The 17,067-nt window shown below is 41.1% G+C and overlaps 1 protein-coding gene across 1 annotated transcript in view; it reads right to left on the bottom strand.

The window, feature by feature from the left end:
* LOC310932382 (plexin-A1-like) overlaps positions 1 to 17,067 on the bottom strand; it is a gene marked incomplete at both ends in the record, with an annotated part of 220,644 nt that overhangs the window by 77,099 nt on the left and 126,478 nt on the right. Inside the window, one exon of the mRNA XM_083895692.1 lies at positions 7,443 to 7,643. Within this exon, the coding sequence (XP_083751818.1) occupies positions 7,443 to 7,643 (201 nt within the window). The remainder of the gene's footprint in view (positions 1 to 7,442; positions 7,644 to 17,067) is intronic.

Raw genomic sequence — 17,067 nt, 5'->3', positions numbered from 1 at the left:
GTGTGACTAAGATTCATTCTCTGGTGACTTTGAATGTAAGTAAAAATCACATAGCATTAATTAATAATGAATCACGCCAGTCTCGTCGGTCCCCAGGTATTACTCCTCCGTGACCACTAAAATTTCAAATGATTTTCTTATGAGATGAAGACGAATGGCTTGCGCCTAACATTCGATGTAGTCATTCTGTAAACCTTTTCATTTTCATAAACAATGCATTGGCCTTTCTGTGGCCACAGCTGATCCGTCTTTTCAATAAAACAATATCAAATACAATGTGATGTACTTTATTGTCCCCCATAGGGACATTTTTCTACAACAGCTGCAGAAGGCAGCAAACAGCCGAGAGTGGACGTATGCAGTGAATTCACAACTTGCACAACTTGGTTACAGGACTTGCTAACTTCCGCCAGGAGAAGAACTCAGACGATTATGTCAAGGGTCATGATTGTATTTAGTTTCTGACCAGTGTTGTATTCCTCTCGCCCTGTCCTCGTCTCTGATTGGTTTTTGTCGCAGACTCCCAACTAATTTGGGCCTGGAAATCAGACGAAAATCTGCAATGCATGGGGGAAAGAAAGCCTCTACAGATGTGTCTTTAAAACGTTCCCACATCGTATTTGCCGAATACCCACCAATCAGTCACTGGTTGCTTTTGTCAGCATGTTAGGAAAACTCATTAGCGACTGTCGAATGAAGATGGAAATCGTGTGAACGAGGCTAAAATGAGACAGAACATTTGAGCTTTATTCCAAAAGTAGACAGTTATCTTTTGAAAATTGACATACTTTTTCAAGCGGAACTTTGCAAGTCCGGTCACTTTTTTTTGCCTTTTTCTCTATACACAGCTCCCCCTACAGTTTTGGAATACATATTTTTACATCACCACCATAAACATCCAACCATTGCTTACAACTTTATCCTCACTGGCATTAAAATCATCCCCACTCGGTCAAATCTATCTATCTATCTATCTATCTATCTATCTATCTATCTATCTATCTATCTATCTATCTATCTATCTATCTATCTGGTTAAATGTCTAAAATATGTCACCTTACATTGTTAAGTTAAGCCTTTTGATAAACACTACACTAACATTTGAAAACTAAACAAGTTCAAATCTGAATGTCACGTCTGGAGGCTGCTCCCAGTCTTTTACTCCTCAGATAATTTGTGTGTGAATACAAGGAAAAAGGGAAAGAGGCTCATGGCTTCGTCAATCCGTTGAAATGAAACGCGTGTAATCAAGCTGCATCCAATCCGTTGCAGATTCACCTCGTTCTTGTTTTCACTCACGGGCTGGGAACAGTTGAATGCTTTCACTAACATCACCTTTTTCAGGATAAAAAAACAGTCTCTCTTAGGGCTTAATGAGGGACTGTAGCTGTCTTTTGTCTTATGATTTATAAGCTAGGCTTATGTTTTCCACATTTCATGCCAGCAATTATAATTTTTTTGTCTTCCAGCCATCCCTCGCTGGGTTACCTTCTTGGCCTCCATTAAGGATTTCTTCCATACCGAGCATTCTTTTGGTTTACTGGAGATTAGATATTTGGATTCTTGTCTTGCTGGCCTACAGTTTGTGCCTTCTTTTTACACAGCTGATTATAGCGAGAGGTATAGATGTAGTGAGACGATGGCTTTGTCCTCTGTAAACTATTATCTCTGATGAGCTTTCTGTTAGGTGCATCAGCAGCTGTTGACTCTGTTGCTGCTGCTGTTTTCAACTTTTTGAACAGCTCTGATGTTAAAGTGGTGGCAACAGTGTCTGTTTATAACTCTTCATTGGTGGAGCTCAGTAGGTGGAGGTTGCTCTTCCCCGACTGAGAGGCCTCTCTGCTGGCCTGCTGTCCTGACTTCCCTCCCCTGAGCGCCCTGAGCTGCTGGAGATGAGTAATCAGACTCATTACTGAAGCCTCTGGCCAACTTCTCCATGTCACTGCATGTAATTAATCTACCTGAGCCAACTCATAGTGTGCACCCCCACCCCTCCAGGGAGGCGAGAGGAGAGGAGAGAAGAGGATGGTAAATGTAACACCTCTTTCATGAAAAAATAAGCAGGTATATGCAGATGATTTTGCATGAAATGTGACGTTGAAAGCGCTACAGAAGGAAAACGAGTTGAGAGATGAGGAACGACAAGAGTAACAGAGGTCAACAGAGGTCAGAGCTCTTCCTCAATACCTCGTTCAAACTCAGCGGTGAGTGAGTTATTTTAAAGTATTAATCGAAAGAAAATGACGGTACATCGAGAAATAAAAAAAACAAAAACAAGATTTGCTAATAACAGAGCGCAATATGACTGCGTCTTAGCACTGTGCTGGACATCACCCCAGAATATGAATATCTTCAGCCAGGACTTGTGTTCCAACTAATGTCAGCTCGAATAAAAAAACAAATGCATTACACAGTGATTTCACCTGGGAGTGAATGGGGATTAAACACATTCCCACTGGTAAAGAAAAACTCAAAATGAAATTTTTTTTTGTTTTTTTTTTTACCGGTGGGAATGAGGTTTAAGTGGAGGACAGCTAAAGAGAAGATAAGTGGAAAAATGTTAAGAGGATGGGAATTAGGAAAGGAGGAGAGGCGATTAGGACAGCAGAGGGCAAGGAGGAGAACGAGACGAGGCAGTACAGGATGACAATAAGAGGAAAAGAGCTAGAGGAGGGATAGAAAAGAGGGACAGAGGAACATATGGGATGAAATAGAGTAGAGGACAGTAGGAGGAAGAAGTGGAGTTTAAACAAGGAGGCGATAAGGGAGAGGAGAGTATAGAGAGGAGAAAGGGCATTGAGAGGGGACAAGGGAGGGAGGGAAGGTGACAAGAGGAGGAAAAAAGAGAGGGAAGGGGAGGAGGTGTAAAAAGTACAAGGTGAGCACAAAGCCATCCCTGGCCTCATTACAGTAACACACCAGTCTGGCTCGGGTTCATTCGTTATCTGCTTCTGCACTCGTTTATTCTCCTGCTACATGAATCGTCTCCATGGATTGCATGTCTCCATGGACCGTGTGCACAGATATGGCTTGTGCTTGTGCTTGTGTGTGTGCGTGCGTGTTTCAATGTGTGAGTGAACTAAAAACTGCCAATGTTAACAAAACAGAGCAGCTGGCTGATGAGGACGGAAAAAAAACGAGTGTGTGTGCACGCGCACGTATAGTGTGCGTATGTGTATGTGTGCGTCCATGTGCGGGTCACACTCGTGTAATTAGTCATGTTGAAGGATACGCTGAAGGATACCGCGTGTTAAAAATACACCACTAACACACCCTCACACACTAGCCCCCCATTTCACTTCCATTCATTTCAGTTCATTAATGGGGCTTCATTAATGAAATGGCTCTGTTTAATAATTTTACTTGCTACAAATGCCTTAGTGATAATAATCATGTGAACTACTTCTTATATTTCCTATATAATCACTTTTACTTTCATGTATTTTGTTTACTCATACGACAGTAAATAATTCATAATGGTGAACGTTACTAGCCCCCGTCTTTGTTAAGCTTTTGTCTATATTCAGCTTGACCTCCCATTTTATCCCTCCCAAGTTATTTTTCATTTGACAACGCGCAAAATCAGTAGTAAATTAAGTATAATTTGCATGTGCAGAAAAAAACCCAAAACGTGTGTCTCTGTAGTGCACTGTTATATTTGGAGCACATTAAATGTGGAAGTTAGTGAAAGTCTAGACGAGTGAAGAGCGAAACACACAAAAACACAAACAGTCTGTCACCCTCCTGGTATTTACTGTGCCACACTCAATGGACTTAGAGGAAGGGGGGGGGAGGGAACGCGCGCGTGCACACATATGCACTCTCACACATGCTCATGCAGCCTTTGATAGCGTGTGTGTCAGTGCAATAAATCATGTAAAGCAGGTTGCTGGTTGCTGCTGATGCTACAGTCTCCGTCTGCTCCACATGATTAGGAAGAAGATCATGTGGAGAATCTCCATATGTCTGCTTCACGTTGGGCTTCCAAACCCCCGGGGAGGGTGTGTGTGTGTGTGTGTGTGTTTGCCCATGAAACAAACCAGTGGGAATCCACACAGCTTGCATATATCCTAACTGTGCATTTCTACATATGTGTGTATGCAAGTGTGCACTTTTCCTGTGAGAGTCACACTGTGCATTCATGCACCCTTTGGGTCCCTGGAGTATTTGCGTATGCAAGTTCAATGTTTCAGTGTTTGCAGGGGCTAAATAATGCACAAAGAGACAGTAAGATTGAATGGATGAGTGTACATCTACTGCTGGCTAATTTTCCCTGTGATTTATTACACTCTACTGTCCCCGTCACAGCCAGCTGTGATACAAACACACACTCGCCTGCTGAGAATACTGAATACAATGGTTACCAGTGTGGAGCCTCTCAATCATTGATGATTCTTCTACTGTATGTGTTCAGGCACTGCTTTAACTCCTTTGCTTCCAAAACTCCACCTAATTATTATATATGAAAAAGTAATTACTAGTGACGGGGAGGCAAATAAAAAGTACACCAGGGCTGAAACACCATGGCATAAAAAATGATATAAAAATTGTTTTAGCAGCGAAGAACAATGATGCAGCCGGGTCTTTGTTATGTCCAATCATCTTCCACTCCACTTTTTGAAAGTTTCTATGATTGGACCCCTCAAGGGACCCCAAAAAACAAACAAGCAAAAAAACAAGGAAAACATGGAAGATTGTGAATGATATGACTTATATGCAGTATATTATATACACATATATGTTAATAGCTGTGTTCACACCATCCAATGCAATCTTAAAGATTTGTAGAAGTTACAGCAGGGGCATGTTTAAATATGCATATTCAAATCTGTTGAAAGGAATATTTTTTTTTTTATCTCTGATAACGTCCTCTTCCTGAGTCTGGGTAATGGTTATGGTAATGGTACTCAATATACACAGTCCAGCCTAAAACCAGTGCTGTGGTGTTATTCCAAATGCAGATAAAAGCCTCTTTGCATACAAATAAAAACAACTCGAGGACTATTATTATGAGAGTCCTGGCTCCTTTGAGATGCAATCCTCCTTAAAGATCTTGATAGATCTACATAATAAAACATTGGTTTGAAACGGACACAGAACACATGAAACCTGATTGGAATGGAATATAAAGTCAGTCTTACTTTTTAAACATAAAGTTATTATACGTGTGGACTTTTGTCTATTTTGAACTGCAGTCACTATAGGGAAAATGTCCATAATACCATAATAATGATTTTATAATGTTTTCAGAATCATTTAGTCTGCATTGATACATGGCCTGACTACACTGTACAGTTCACCTGAATAAGTTTATATGAACCACTTTGGAACTCCCACCCTCTTGTCCTTTCACCCTCTGCTGTTCTCGTTAATCTCGTCTCCCCCTTTCACTTTTGCACGGATCACGATTTCTTTCTCTTGCTGCATCACTTTCTTCATCGTACACGTCTTTTATATTCCACGTGCAGTTTCTCTCTCTCTCCATCTGTTTCTACCTCATTTGTTTATTTCCTTTCTTGTCGTCTGTCGAGCACCTCGACCCCAGCAGTCTGTCTCTGTTCCGCTCATTCTTCACGTTCTCTCTTTCCCCTTTTCATGTCCTCCATCACACTCTTTGTTGCATCGACATTGTCTCGTCCCTCTTGTGTGTTTTAGTGGTTTGCCCGGTGTGTGTGTGTGTGTGTGTGTGTGTGTGTGTGTGTGTGTGTGTGTGTGTGTGTCCATCAGTCTACCACACCACTGCAATTCATCATCATTTTATCTACAGCTCCCTTAATTGGATCCTATCACAGTCCCACCTGACGAGGAGAGAGGCGGGGGCGTGGAGAGACGGAAGATTGCTCCCTCACAGCACCATGTGAATGGTTCGAGACTCACACACACACACACACACACACAGACACACAAACAGTAGTTTCTAGGTCTGTATATTCACTGTATTTTTCTCCCTCTTTCAGAGAGAACAGTTGCTCCTTTCAAAACGTGCACAATACGAAGCATTAAATGGTTGTGCGTGCATGTGTTTATCCATTTCAGAGATTTGCTGAGAAAGGTCTCAGTAGTAATGAGTGAGTTGTGTGTTTGTCTGTGTGCGCGCACATCAAACACTGGGGATGCAACCTGCTTCTTCCTCGGGTAAGTGCGGGCGTTTCTGAGGCGTGGGAGTTCTTCAGAGCAATATAATAGACCAACAGAGACTGAATGGAAGTAACTAACACACAGATGTGGTTTCCACTAGTTTATCTCAATTTTTAGAAGCGTGAAGACCTTTTAGAAGTCAATAATGCCAGTAATTGAAGCAATGACTTGGCCTCTTTAAAATGGTCCCACCACGTCTGAGTTCAGATGAAACAACGCAATGGTTAAAGACGACATTGATGTGACCAAAAATTACTTTTTTTTTTGCAGCTCACACTTTTAAATAGGCCTTCGAGAGGTCATGTGACTGAGTTAAATGTGACTAACACATGCAATAACAACCCCCCCCCTCCCCAAAAAAAGCTAAAAATTAATAGAGCTGACTTACATGAAGCAATTACTGTCACACAAGTTGCCTAATATGCATAATTTACATTTCCTAAGCACAAAAGAACTCCAGGAGCCATCATTATGATGTTAAAAAAATACAACTTTACTCAAAAAAACAGAACTTTTTTTCCGTTTCACCATCTGAAATCAGAGGCAGAACGAGTTCCAGTGTCACAAGAGCTCAATCTTTGCGTTTGTGGGGGGAGGGAGTGGGTGACTGGGTATATAGTTCAAACACAGCAAGTAGCCACGAATCATCGACATGCTCTGAGCTCAGTGGTAATGCGGCAGCTGGCTAAATGACCCGCAAGTGTGACAAGTGTGTGACAGGCTGGAGGAAAAAAGGTGGCGGGCGAAGCTGTCAAGGCCACACACACACTCGCGACTCCCGCCGCCTTTCAACTGCAACTCCTTGTGAGCGGACCTATCAGTGTGAGAGGGTGCCGCGGTGCGTGGCTCTCATGTTAATCATATGTCTCGTTAAGTAAGTCATAATTGGTGTCATTAAAATGCCTCCCCTCTGTCTCATGACCTGATTGGAGCTGAGGAAATTAACATTGCTGAAATTGTTGCTCCCCATTAGTGGGGACAGTTTGACTTGGGGATTAGAGGCAGGAATGAGGAGACTGCAGCTTTTGCGACAGTCAGTCCCTGTGGCTAAGTCCTTACCACATCAGTCTATTACTGCTACCTCTGTCTCACATCGAAGCTAACCAGCTGTAAAGCCTCCGTAATGGTTAAACCAGTACGGCTGTCCTGAAACGGAGCTCCTGCTGACAGATTTAAAAGCAGGGTTTGGTGAGAGTAGTGAAGAAGTTGATTAGGATTGGCTGAGGTGGTAATCAGTCAATAACAAGCCCCTTATTCAATATACTAACTCACATTCATCGGGTTAGCTTGTGCTATAGTCTTACCGTGGTCTTCTGACACTGTATGCTGGTGCTGTTGAACCTCAGAGCAGGGACACTGTGCGTGTTGCCCTGGATGTGAAAGATGCACTCATAGTTCCTCTGTCCAGACTGAGGCTGCGGCAGGTTCTGGGCCAGCAGCGTGATCGGCCTCATGACTCCAGCGGGGATGTAGATTTGGGTGGAGGGAAGGATCTGAGGACACTCCTGCATGGAAATGAGGGAAATAAGAATAAAAAGATTGAGACGTGAGTGGAAAGGGAACGGAGAGGGCTGTCAGCGGTCTGCAGATATGGCTTTGACAGAATGATGTGGAAATGGAGAAACACACGCCAAGATACACTGTAGTAAAAATACAATAAAATAATGAATTACAAATATTTCGAAGAATGATTATTTTCTTTTCTTGAGGAAAAAAAATCATTGACAGTCATGAAGACCAACTTTTGCTCTGCATATCGAACACGGAATATTAAATGCAGCAGCCGAGTACAAGACATTTTTTGAATTAGCCTCTTTTCTAAACATTAGCAAAGCTGTTATGGATTTCATGCACACTTTGTCTCTAAAAGCGTACACTTGAGGATGCTGTAATTCTTTTCAGCGCGGACAAAAAATGAGAGACGAAGGCGGCGTCTCGGAGGAGTGCGGACGCTAATTCAATCAGGCTGAACTATAAAACAGCCACAGTCACAGGATAAGAGAGGGTACTTCCACTCGACAGCTTCAATCAATAGAAAAATTTGGCTTTCACAGATTTGCACCAAATTGACTGCTGTAAAAATAATTGATTTTCTTCTCTCTCTCTTTTTTTCATCTCTAAATAAATCATGCAGTTGTCGGATGATACATCACTGCTCATGATGTCTAATTCATTTGAATTCTAAGCTATGTAATGACGTTTAATTGCACCATATTTTGTGTTACTCGCCCCTCCTTTATTTACCTCGACTGTCACGATCAGCTTGCATGACTGAAGTGTTATCAGTAAACTGATAACGGCAGTCACTCACAGGAAGAATCACTGCTCTAAGACTTTAAGCATATTTGTTTGTGTGAAACCCTAATAAAAATCACCACTGACAAAAAAAAGGGCTGGGTCTTTAGAAGAGAGATTCTGGAGATTAATTGAATATTAAGAGCCTCTGCAAGATCATAAAATCTGTAATTACCACTGAACTAGAGTTAAATCTATGTATATATGTATGTTTGATGTTCATCTGGAGATGTGGTAAACAATCAAGGCCACACAAATGCCAAAGTAGAACTTAAATTAAGTCATATTCCACTCCGAGAGCTATTAAGCAGTTATTTTCCTATTGGGATAGTGATCGGTTACTCATGCAATGATAAATCACCGGGAACTGCATTCTATTTAATCAAGGATGACTACCTAAAGTTAAACTATACCAGCAGGCTCACGCTCTGCAGAGCGATCTGGATATGTTTTGTTTTTTTGCGATGCTGAGGTATTGTGTAATGGAGCATCAGTAATGACTTGCAGATTGGCAGAAAAGATGTGGCGGGAGAGAGAGGTACAGACATAATAGCAATATCAAGAGACGCATCGACTCCCGTCACTGTAACACAGACGCTCAAACAGATCACATATGATGCCATAATGGATTGGAACAAAACGTGGCATTTGGAAACCACAAAGAAAACTCTTGAGAACTTTGTTTTTTAATCTTTAATTTGATATATCAGTTCAAGAAGGAGACGTCAGATAATGCAGAAAGTGTTGTGTCAGCACTGTGACTGCACCATCATACTGCTACAGGGACTAAAAAACAAAACAAAAAAAAACACTCTGGCTTGTGTGTATTTCTTAACACCAGTGACAGTTTCCTCCGGTGGCAGTAAGCCCAGGATGCAGCAAAGGCGCACCTGCAAAATGGTGTCAATAAAAAAAGCTGGTTCCCCACAAAAAAAACCCCCCAAAAACCAGATGCTGACCATGTAATATTACATTAAAACATCTGAAAGATATAAAAAAAACACTATAATTTCTTAAGGTGTAAAAGAAAAGAAGCCTTGCCTGAGAGAAGTTAACTGAAAATCAAACCACAGGTAGGTGGCTCTTAAAGAAATTTATTTAACCAATATAAGAGAAGCTCCCGTATAGTGGATGGGATCTGTACATTGATGAAGTCAGTGTTACCGGGGAAGTATATGCTTGTCAGACTATACGATGTAGCAAATCAAGTATGCATTGAGGATAGCTGCGTGGCTCAAAGGTATATTTTCCAATAACAAAAGGAGATAAAAAAAACAGTTAATGTACAGACAGAGCCAGAAGGTTCTTGGATCAAATCCATGTTTGACCAGGCCTTTCTGTGAGGATTCCACATGTTTTCCCTGTGTCTGTGTGGGCAGGTGGGTCGGGATCAGACTCTTAATTTGCTCTTAGGTTGCAACATCTCACCCAACGTCATCTGGGATTTATTGCAGCGTCCCTACAGAATATGTAGTATAGATAACGTATGGAGGGGGAAGATAGTGCCACCTTAAATAGCAAACCAAAATACACTGTTACATTACAGTATACACATTACATTGAGGCAAATCCACCACAGTGGATCATCTGCTTTTTCAGTGATCCACATATTTGATGTGGTATTGATTTTTGCTACACTAGATGTTCTTTCCTGAAGCAACACTGCCATTTATCCAGGCTTGGGACTGGCACTAGGAGTACACTGATGTGCCCCCCCTTGATCAAAATCAAACCAGTCAACCCTCCAGTTTCAAGCCAAGTTCCACTGTTCCAGGTATTAATTCATACATTATTGAAGGGTTAATAACGTATGAAGCATTTGTTATTATACAAGAGTATAATTAAGCATTTATTGACCACTGTTAACCTTTATTATTGCTCCTCGTGACCCTCATTGTGAAGTGTCATGCATTGCTTAACAAAGATTTCACAATAATGTACATAAGGGACTTCCGGTGGCGCGCGACACAGCATGACAGCTTAGAAACAGAGCTCCGGTACCAGCCTTTTAATTCCCCCTAATTCAAGCGTTTTTGCTCATTCAAATTGATACACACTGAATAAGAATGGATGGGGATAAAAGTAGGAAATGCGGATATGGGTTAAGGAACAACGCCGATCGGCAAATCGACAAAGAAGTCGCGGCTAGCGAAACTTTAGCAGGTCAAGATGGCGGCCCCGGAGAAGGCGATACTTTGGCCCTCATCCGTGTAGCCGTGGGCGAAGTCATGACCGCGGGGATGGCAGCGTTCCGTGCCGAATTGAAAAAAGACCTCTCCGACTTCCATGCCAGTTTTCGGGAGGACATTAAAAAACAAATGGAGGATTTTTCCACTGAAATAGATCGGAAAATGCAAGTTACGGAGGGCCAGATTGAGGGCGCGGTGAAACGCGTTGATGAGATGGAGGAAAACATGGCCGATATGGAAAGATGGGACATTGGAGTGAAGGACGCCCTCAACCAACTGCTTCGCGACCAACGAGCTCTGCGGGATAAAGTGTCTGATCTTGAGGGTCGCTCCAGGCGCAACAACGTTAGGATATATGGCGTCCCGGAGGACGCCGAAGGTACATCCGCTGTAACCTTCGTTGAAAACCTGATTAAGACCGAACTCGGAGACAGTCTGCCCTTAGATAGGGACCGTGACCTGGGTATAGAGCGCGCTCATCGCGCTCTGGCACCAAAACCGCCTGCAGGTGCCCCTCCACGCTCGATAGTGGTCCGGTTCCTCCGTTTTTCAGTGAAGGAGAAAGTTCTCCATACAGCTTGGAAAAAGGAACTGCGTGTCCAAAACAAACGAGTATTTTTTGACCATGATTATGCGACGGATGTGCTAAACAAGCGGAAGGAATATACACCCATCAAGAAGGCGCTGAAGGAGAGGGGAATACGCTTCCAGACACCACTAACCAGGATGCGCGTCTTCTTTGCAACGGGCACCGTCATGTACAACACTGCGGTGCATGCTGCGGAGGATCTGCGCAAGCGGGGATTTACCGTGGGAGAAGTTACTCGCGGGACCAAGAGTGCAGGTGTTACGGAGGAAACACTGGCCCAGCTGCTCCCTTGGGAAACAACGGAGACCCGTCGCGGCAGAGACAAGGACCGACACCAGAGGCAGATCCAGGAAAAACTAAAGGAGTACCGCAGGACGGAGTCGGGAGCAGCACAGGAGGACGGGTGAACGGTTTAACTGTCTTTTTTTTTTCATTATCGGATCTGACGGTGAGATAAGTCACTCGCATATTTTTATTTTATTTTTGCATGGTCTGCTTCTTTTTTTGTTATATATATAAACCCGAGGATTAAGGCTACCCTCTACAAGGATTAATAACATTTAAACCCCTGTCCAGCATTTTCTTTTGACTTAACAAATACACTGTACAAGGCTGATACCTACGGTGCGTACAGACAGAGAGCCACGAGACTTTCTTTCTTCTCTTTTTTCACACTTTTTGCTACAGAGGGGCCCCACCTTGTGGCCTGCTCCCCTCACTGTCGAGGTGACATGTCACCTTACTTGTTGGAAGCTCAGTTTGATGTTCTGTTTTATAGTTCTAGTTTTCTTGTTCTACTTTATTTTCTGTGTTTTGAGGTCTGGGATATTTCAAGTGCAATGTGCGGTGAATACACATAATGCAATACCAACACTATAACATACTGTCATTGAATGTAAATGGGCTGAATAATCCGATCAAAAGAAGTAAAATGATAACTAAATTAAAAAAGGAGAAGGTAAACATTGCATTTTGGCAAGAAACTCACCTTTCTGGTCCTGAACACGAAAAACTAAAAAAAATGGGCTTTAGGAACTCTTTTTACTCTTCATTTAAAAACGGAAAACGGAGGGGAGTTGCTGTACTAATTTCAAATTCGACCAGATTCGAATTTATATCCCAAATAAGTGATAAAGATGGTAGATTCATTCTCGTTAAAGGAAAAATAGATCAAAAAGAAGTGACCCTCTTTAATGTGTATGCCCCCCCTGGGAGTGATAAATCATTTTTCAGAAAGGTGTTTGATTTGATAGCCTCTGAAACATATGGGACTCTAATATGTGCCGGAGACTTTAACATGCTACTTAAACCCCTACTAGATACAACAAATAGAAAGAGAAAAAGTAACACTACTGAGAAATATATAAATAAAGTACTAAAAGACCTTGGACTGAATGATGTATGGCGGTTTGTGCATGGATCGGTCCCAGGCTACACTTTTTATTCTGCGCGACACTCAGTTCACTCTAGAATCGACTATTGCTTTATGTATGGTGGGGATTTACATAGAGTAAGGGATTGTAGAATGGGCCCGAGAGACCTCTCGGACCACTCTGGAATTTATCTGACGTTACACTTAGACAGTAAACAGCGCAAAACACTGTGGAGACTCAACACCGGTATGTTGAACGATCCTGCTTTTAGGAATTCAATAGTGTCTGATTTAAACTCATATTTACAGGATAATGATACCGGAGATGTGAATCCTAGTATTCTATGGGATGCAGCTAAAGCCGTTCTCAGGGGCAAAATCATAGCCAGGACATCAATGTTGAAAAAGATAAAAGCAACAAAATTATCAAAACTGCAGGAAGAATTAATAGATTTAGAGCGAACACAAATTGTCAATAAAGAGTCCAGTATCATAAATAAAATCAGAAATTTAAAGCAAGAAATAGATAAAATATTAAGCGAGGAAGTTGAGAAAAATATTAGATTTATGAAGCAAAGATATTACGATTCAGGCCCTAAAGCGACAAAGCTGTTAGCTTGGAGGCTCAGAAAACAACAAGCTGAAAATACAATCCACAAGATTAGAGACCCTGTTACAAAAAAGATTACTACTAGTATTGATGGTATACAAACGGCTTTTGAAAATTATTATACATCTTTATATTCTCAAAAAGAACATAGTAATGAAACGACTATACTTGAATTTTTAAACTCCCTAGACCTTCCTGTACTTGGTAAAGAAATTAATGATAAACTTGTCTCCCCAATAACAGTAGAAGAAATAGAAAAGGCTATTACAAGTCTTAATGCTAACAAGTCACCCGGTACCGATGGTTTCCCCCCAGAATGGTACAAATCCATAAAAGAACAGCTGCTCCCTTTACTTGTAACCTGTTTCAATTATGTTTTAAAAGAAGGCTCTCTTCCCCCTTCTTGGAACGAGGCTTTTATATCAGTCATCCCTAAGGATGGAAAGGACAGGACGGAGTGTAGTAGCTTCAGACCTATTAGTGTTTTAAACACGGATTATAAACTTTACGCAACCATCCTAACCAAAAGAATGGAAACTGCAATGCCACTATTAATAGATGAAGACCAAACAGGTTTTATGAAAAATAGACAAACTCAGGACAACATTAGGAGAGCCTTGCATATTATTCAGCAAGTTAGGGAGGAAAATATTAGCTCAATGATCCTCAGTTTGGATGCTGAAAAAGCTTTCGATTCGGTTGGGTGGGAATTTCTCTATTTAGTGATGAACAGATTTGGCTTTAGTAAAGATTTCATACGCTGTATTCAAGCTCTTTATTCTTCTCCTACCGCAAGAGTAAAAGTCAACGGGAGTCTTTCCAACTCAATAACTTTGCAACGTGGCTGCAGGCAAGGCTGCCCAGCCAGCCCTAGTCTATTTAATTTGTTTATTGAACCTCTAGCTCAAGCAATTCGGCAGGAAGACGGACTGAAAGGCATATCCATGGAAGGTGAGGAGTACAAAGTAGGACTTTACGCAGACGACGTATTAGTCACAATCCTGGACCCGGACTCTGGCTTACCTATATTAATGAAAATGTTAGAAACATATGGGACACATTCAGGTTATGTTCTTAATGTACACAAAACCCAGGTCTTGACATTTAACTATACTCCTACGCAAGACTTTATTACAAGGTATAATTTTAATTGGAATTCAACTCATATAAATTACCTTGGAGTACGTCTACCTAAGGATCTCTCACAACTATTTGCTATTAATTATAATTCAGTTAATCAAAACATATACAATGACCTCACTAGATGGGCCCTCCTCCCTCTCGACTTTGGCAGTAGAATTAGATCAGTTAAAATGAATATTCTTCCCAGATTACTTTATCTTTTTTTATCGATTCCAGTAGAAATTCCCCAGAACCAATTTAGAGAATGGGATAGGCATATTTCTCGATTTATTTGGAATAAAAAGAAACCAAGGGTAAAATTCTCTACCCTCCAGCTGCCGGAGGAAAGGGGAGGCATGGCACTCCCATCCTTAAGAAAATATTATTTGTCAGCTCAGTTGAGGCCCTTGGTATATTGGTGTAACCCATCCTATGTTGCCAAATGGAAAACTATGGAGTTATCTTTAACGGATTCACCAATACAATCACTGCTTGGCTTTGTTGACGGGGAGAATGAAACTATACAAGTAAAGAATCAGTGGGTTAATCTATCACTAAAAGTATGGAGGGAAGTTGTTAAATGTTTTCAACTCCAAAGAGACATTAGACAGCTTAGATGGCCAGCCTACGACCCTGACTTCATACCAGCACTGCATGATCATAGGTATAGACAGTGGGTATATTATGGTGTTACTGCTATCTGTAAGACCACTGAAAAGGGCGGGTTTAAAAGCTTTACCAACCTATGTCAAACATACGGGCTGGGCGGACAAGACTTTTACAGATACTTGCAGCTTCGTGACTACTTTTGTAAAAAGATAAGAGGTGCTAATTTAAGAGAAATGCCAACTATTGTTCAAATATTTATTGATGCATATAATTCTGGGAACATCAAAGGTCTGATAAGCAAGTTGTATTGTGGTATCATATCTCTGAACAAGGACTCTACAGACTATGTGAAGGAACGATGGGAAAAAGAACTGAACATTGTAATAACTGAAGACATATGGCTGAATGCGTGGACAACACAGTTTTCCTCCACCAACTCCCGGACCTGGAGGGACTTCTGTTGGAAAAACCTGATTCGTTTTTTTATCACCCCGAAACAGAAGTCTAAACAAACTGGTACCCAGCTAGGCTGCTGGAGGGACTGTGGGGACATTATGGTCGATCATGCCCATGTCTTTTGGTCTTGCCCACTTATTCAGACTTTCTGGAAGGGAGTGGCATCGATTATTACAAAAACATTGGGCTTCAATATCAGTGTAACTTTCTTGTCTCTCTATCTTGGTTATTTCCCTAATAAGCTAAGTAAAGATGATGCATACCTCTTAAAGATTTTGCTGGCAGCAAGTAAAAAGGCCGTCACAAAGTGCTGGCTTCAGAAAAATGCCCCTACTGTTGGTCTCTTTGTCAACACTGTTGAGCAGTTGCATCTTTTGGAAAGAATGACTTACTCCATACGACTTCAAAAGGAGTTGGGTGAAAAGCGATGGAAAAAATGGTCCGTTTATTTAGCTAGTCAGACAGATTTGGTATAGACATTGCACCACAAGCGTTTTTCTTTTACGCCTTGGAGATAGGCGAGATTGCCATGATTAAGTGATTATCCCATGACCTCCTGTTTATTTTTATTTTTATTTTTTTGTGTACGTGTTTGCTGTTTCTGTTTCGTGTCCTACATTATTATTCTTTTTTTTTTTTCCACAGTTTATATTGTGTGGATAATGTGAAAAAATACTTACAAATAAAAAGTTTCAAAAAAAAAAAAAAAAAAAATAATGTACATAAGCATGTTAGGTAAGTATTTTCCCAAAGGCTTAATTATAGTTAAGTTATGCTTATGCTGAACTCTTTCATACACGGTTAAGGAATACATGTTTTAGACTTTACACTAAAGATCGCAGGGAGCATTAATGAAGGTAAAGTATGCTTAATTGAAGGGAAATACATTTTCAACTTCAGAGACACAGATACCTTTAATAAAGAACTCAAGAAAGAAAGATATTTACAGTTACTTAAAACATTTAATATAGCTTTTAACTGTGATTAACATTAGCTTAATTAGATTAGATTAAAAAGCATTCAGTAATGTTAATTAATGTACCCTTATTTCAAAGTGTTACCATTAATGTATGTTAGTCAGTCACATTGGACAAAAAAGGAGATGAAAGTGAACAAAGGGAAGCAGATATTCAAGCCCTACACACATGTAGTCCTGCATGCTGTTGCCTGAAAGGACGTGGTAGCAGAACAGCATCTGAATAAATGGACATTATAAAGACTGAAATGGTGTGAAAACACACACACAAACAAACGCACACACACATGCACGCACACATATGCACGCACACACGTACGCACACCTCTAATGTCTGTTCCTGATTACTGATGCATCAGTCAGGATAAAAAGCACAACATGAAATCCCTCTGAGGAACACGATGATACACACATACACAAAGAGCTTCCCCACACATGGGCTTTCACACAAAGACTCACAATTTCACAAACGCATGTCGAGGAAAAAAAAAAAAAAAAGAGAGAGGGAGAAGCACTCATACACACACGCACACAAAGGAAGGAAGGGGAGAGAACAAAAGATTCAGGAGCAGAGGATTGTGGGAGTTGTTTCATTAGGAGTGGTGACAGGTGTTGGAGCTGAGTCTGCATCAGATAGCACAGCGGTTCCACACAATACATCACAACAATCTTTTTTACCTGTGGGATTCTTGTAATCCCTCACTTTTACTC

This window comes from Microchirus variegatus (genome assembly GCF_963457635.1).
Source record: "Microchirus variegatus genome assembly, chromosome: 9".
Lineage (NCBI taxonomy): Eukaryota > Metazoa > Chordata > Actinopteri > Pleuronectiformes > Soleidae > Microchirus > Microchirus variegatus.
This window is presented reverse-complemented; position numbering and strand designations above follow the sequence as displayed.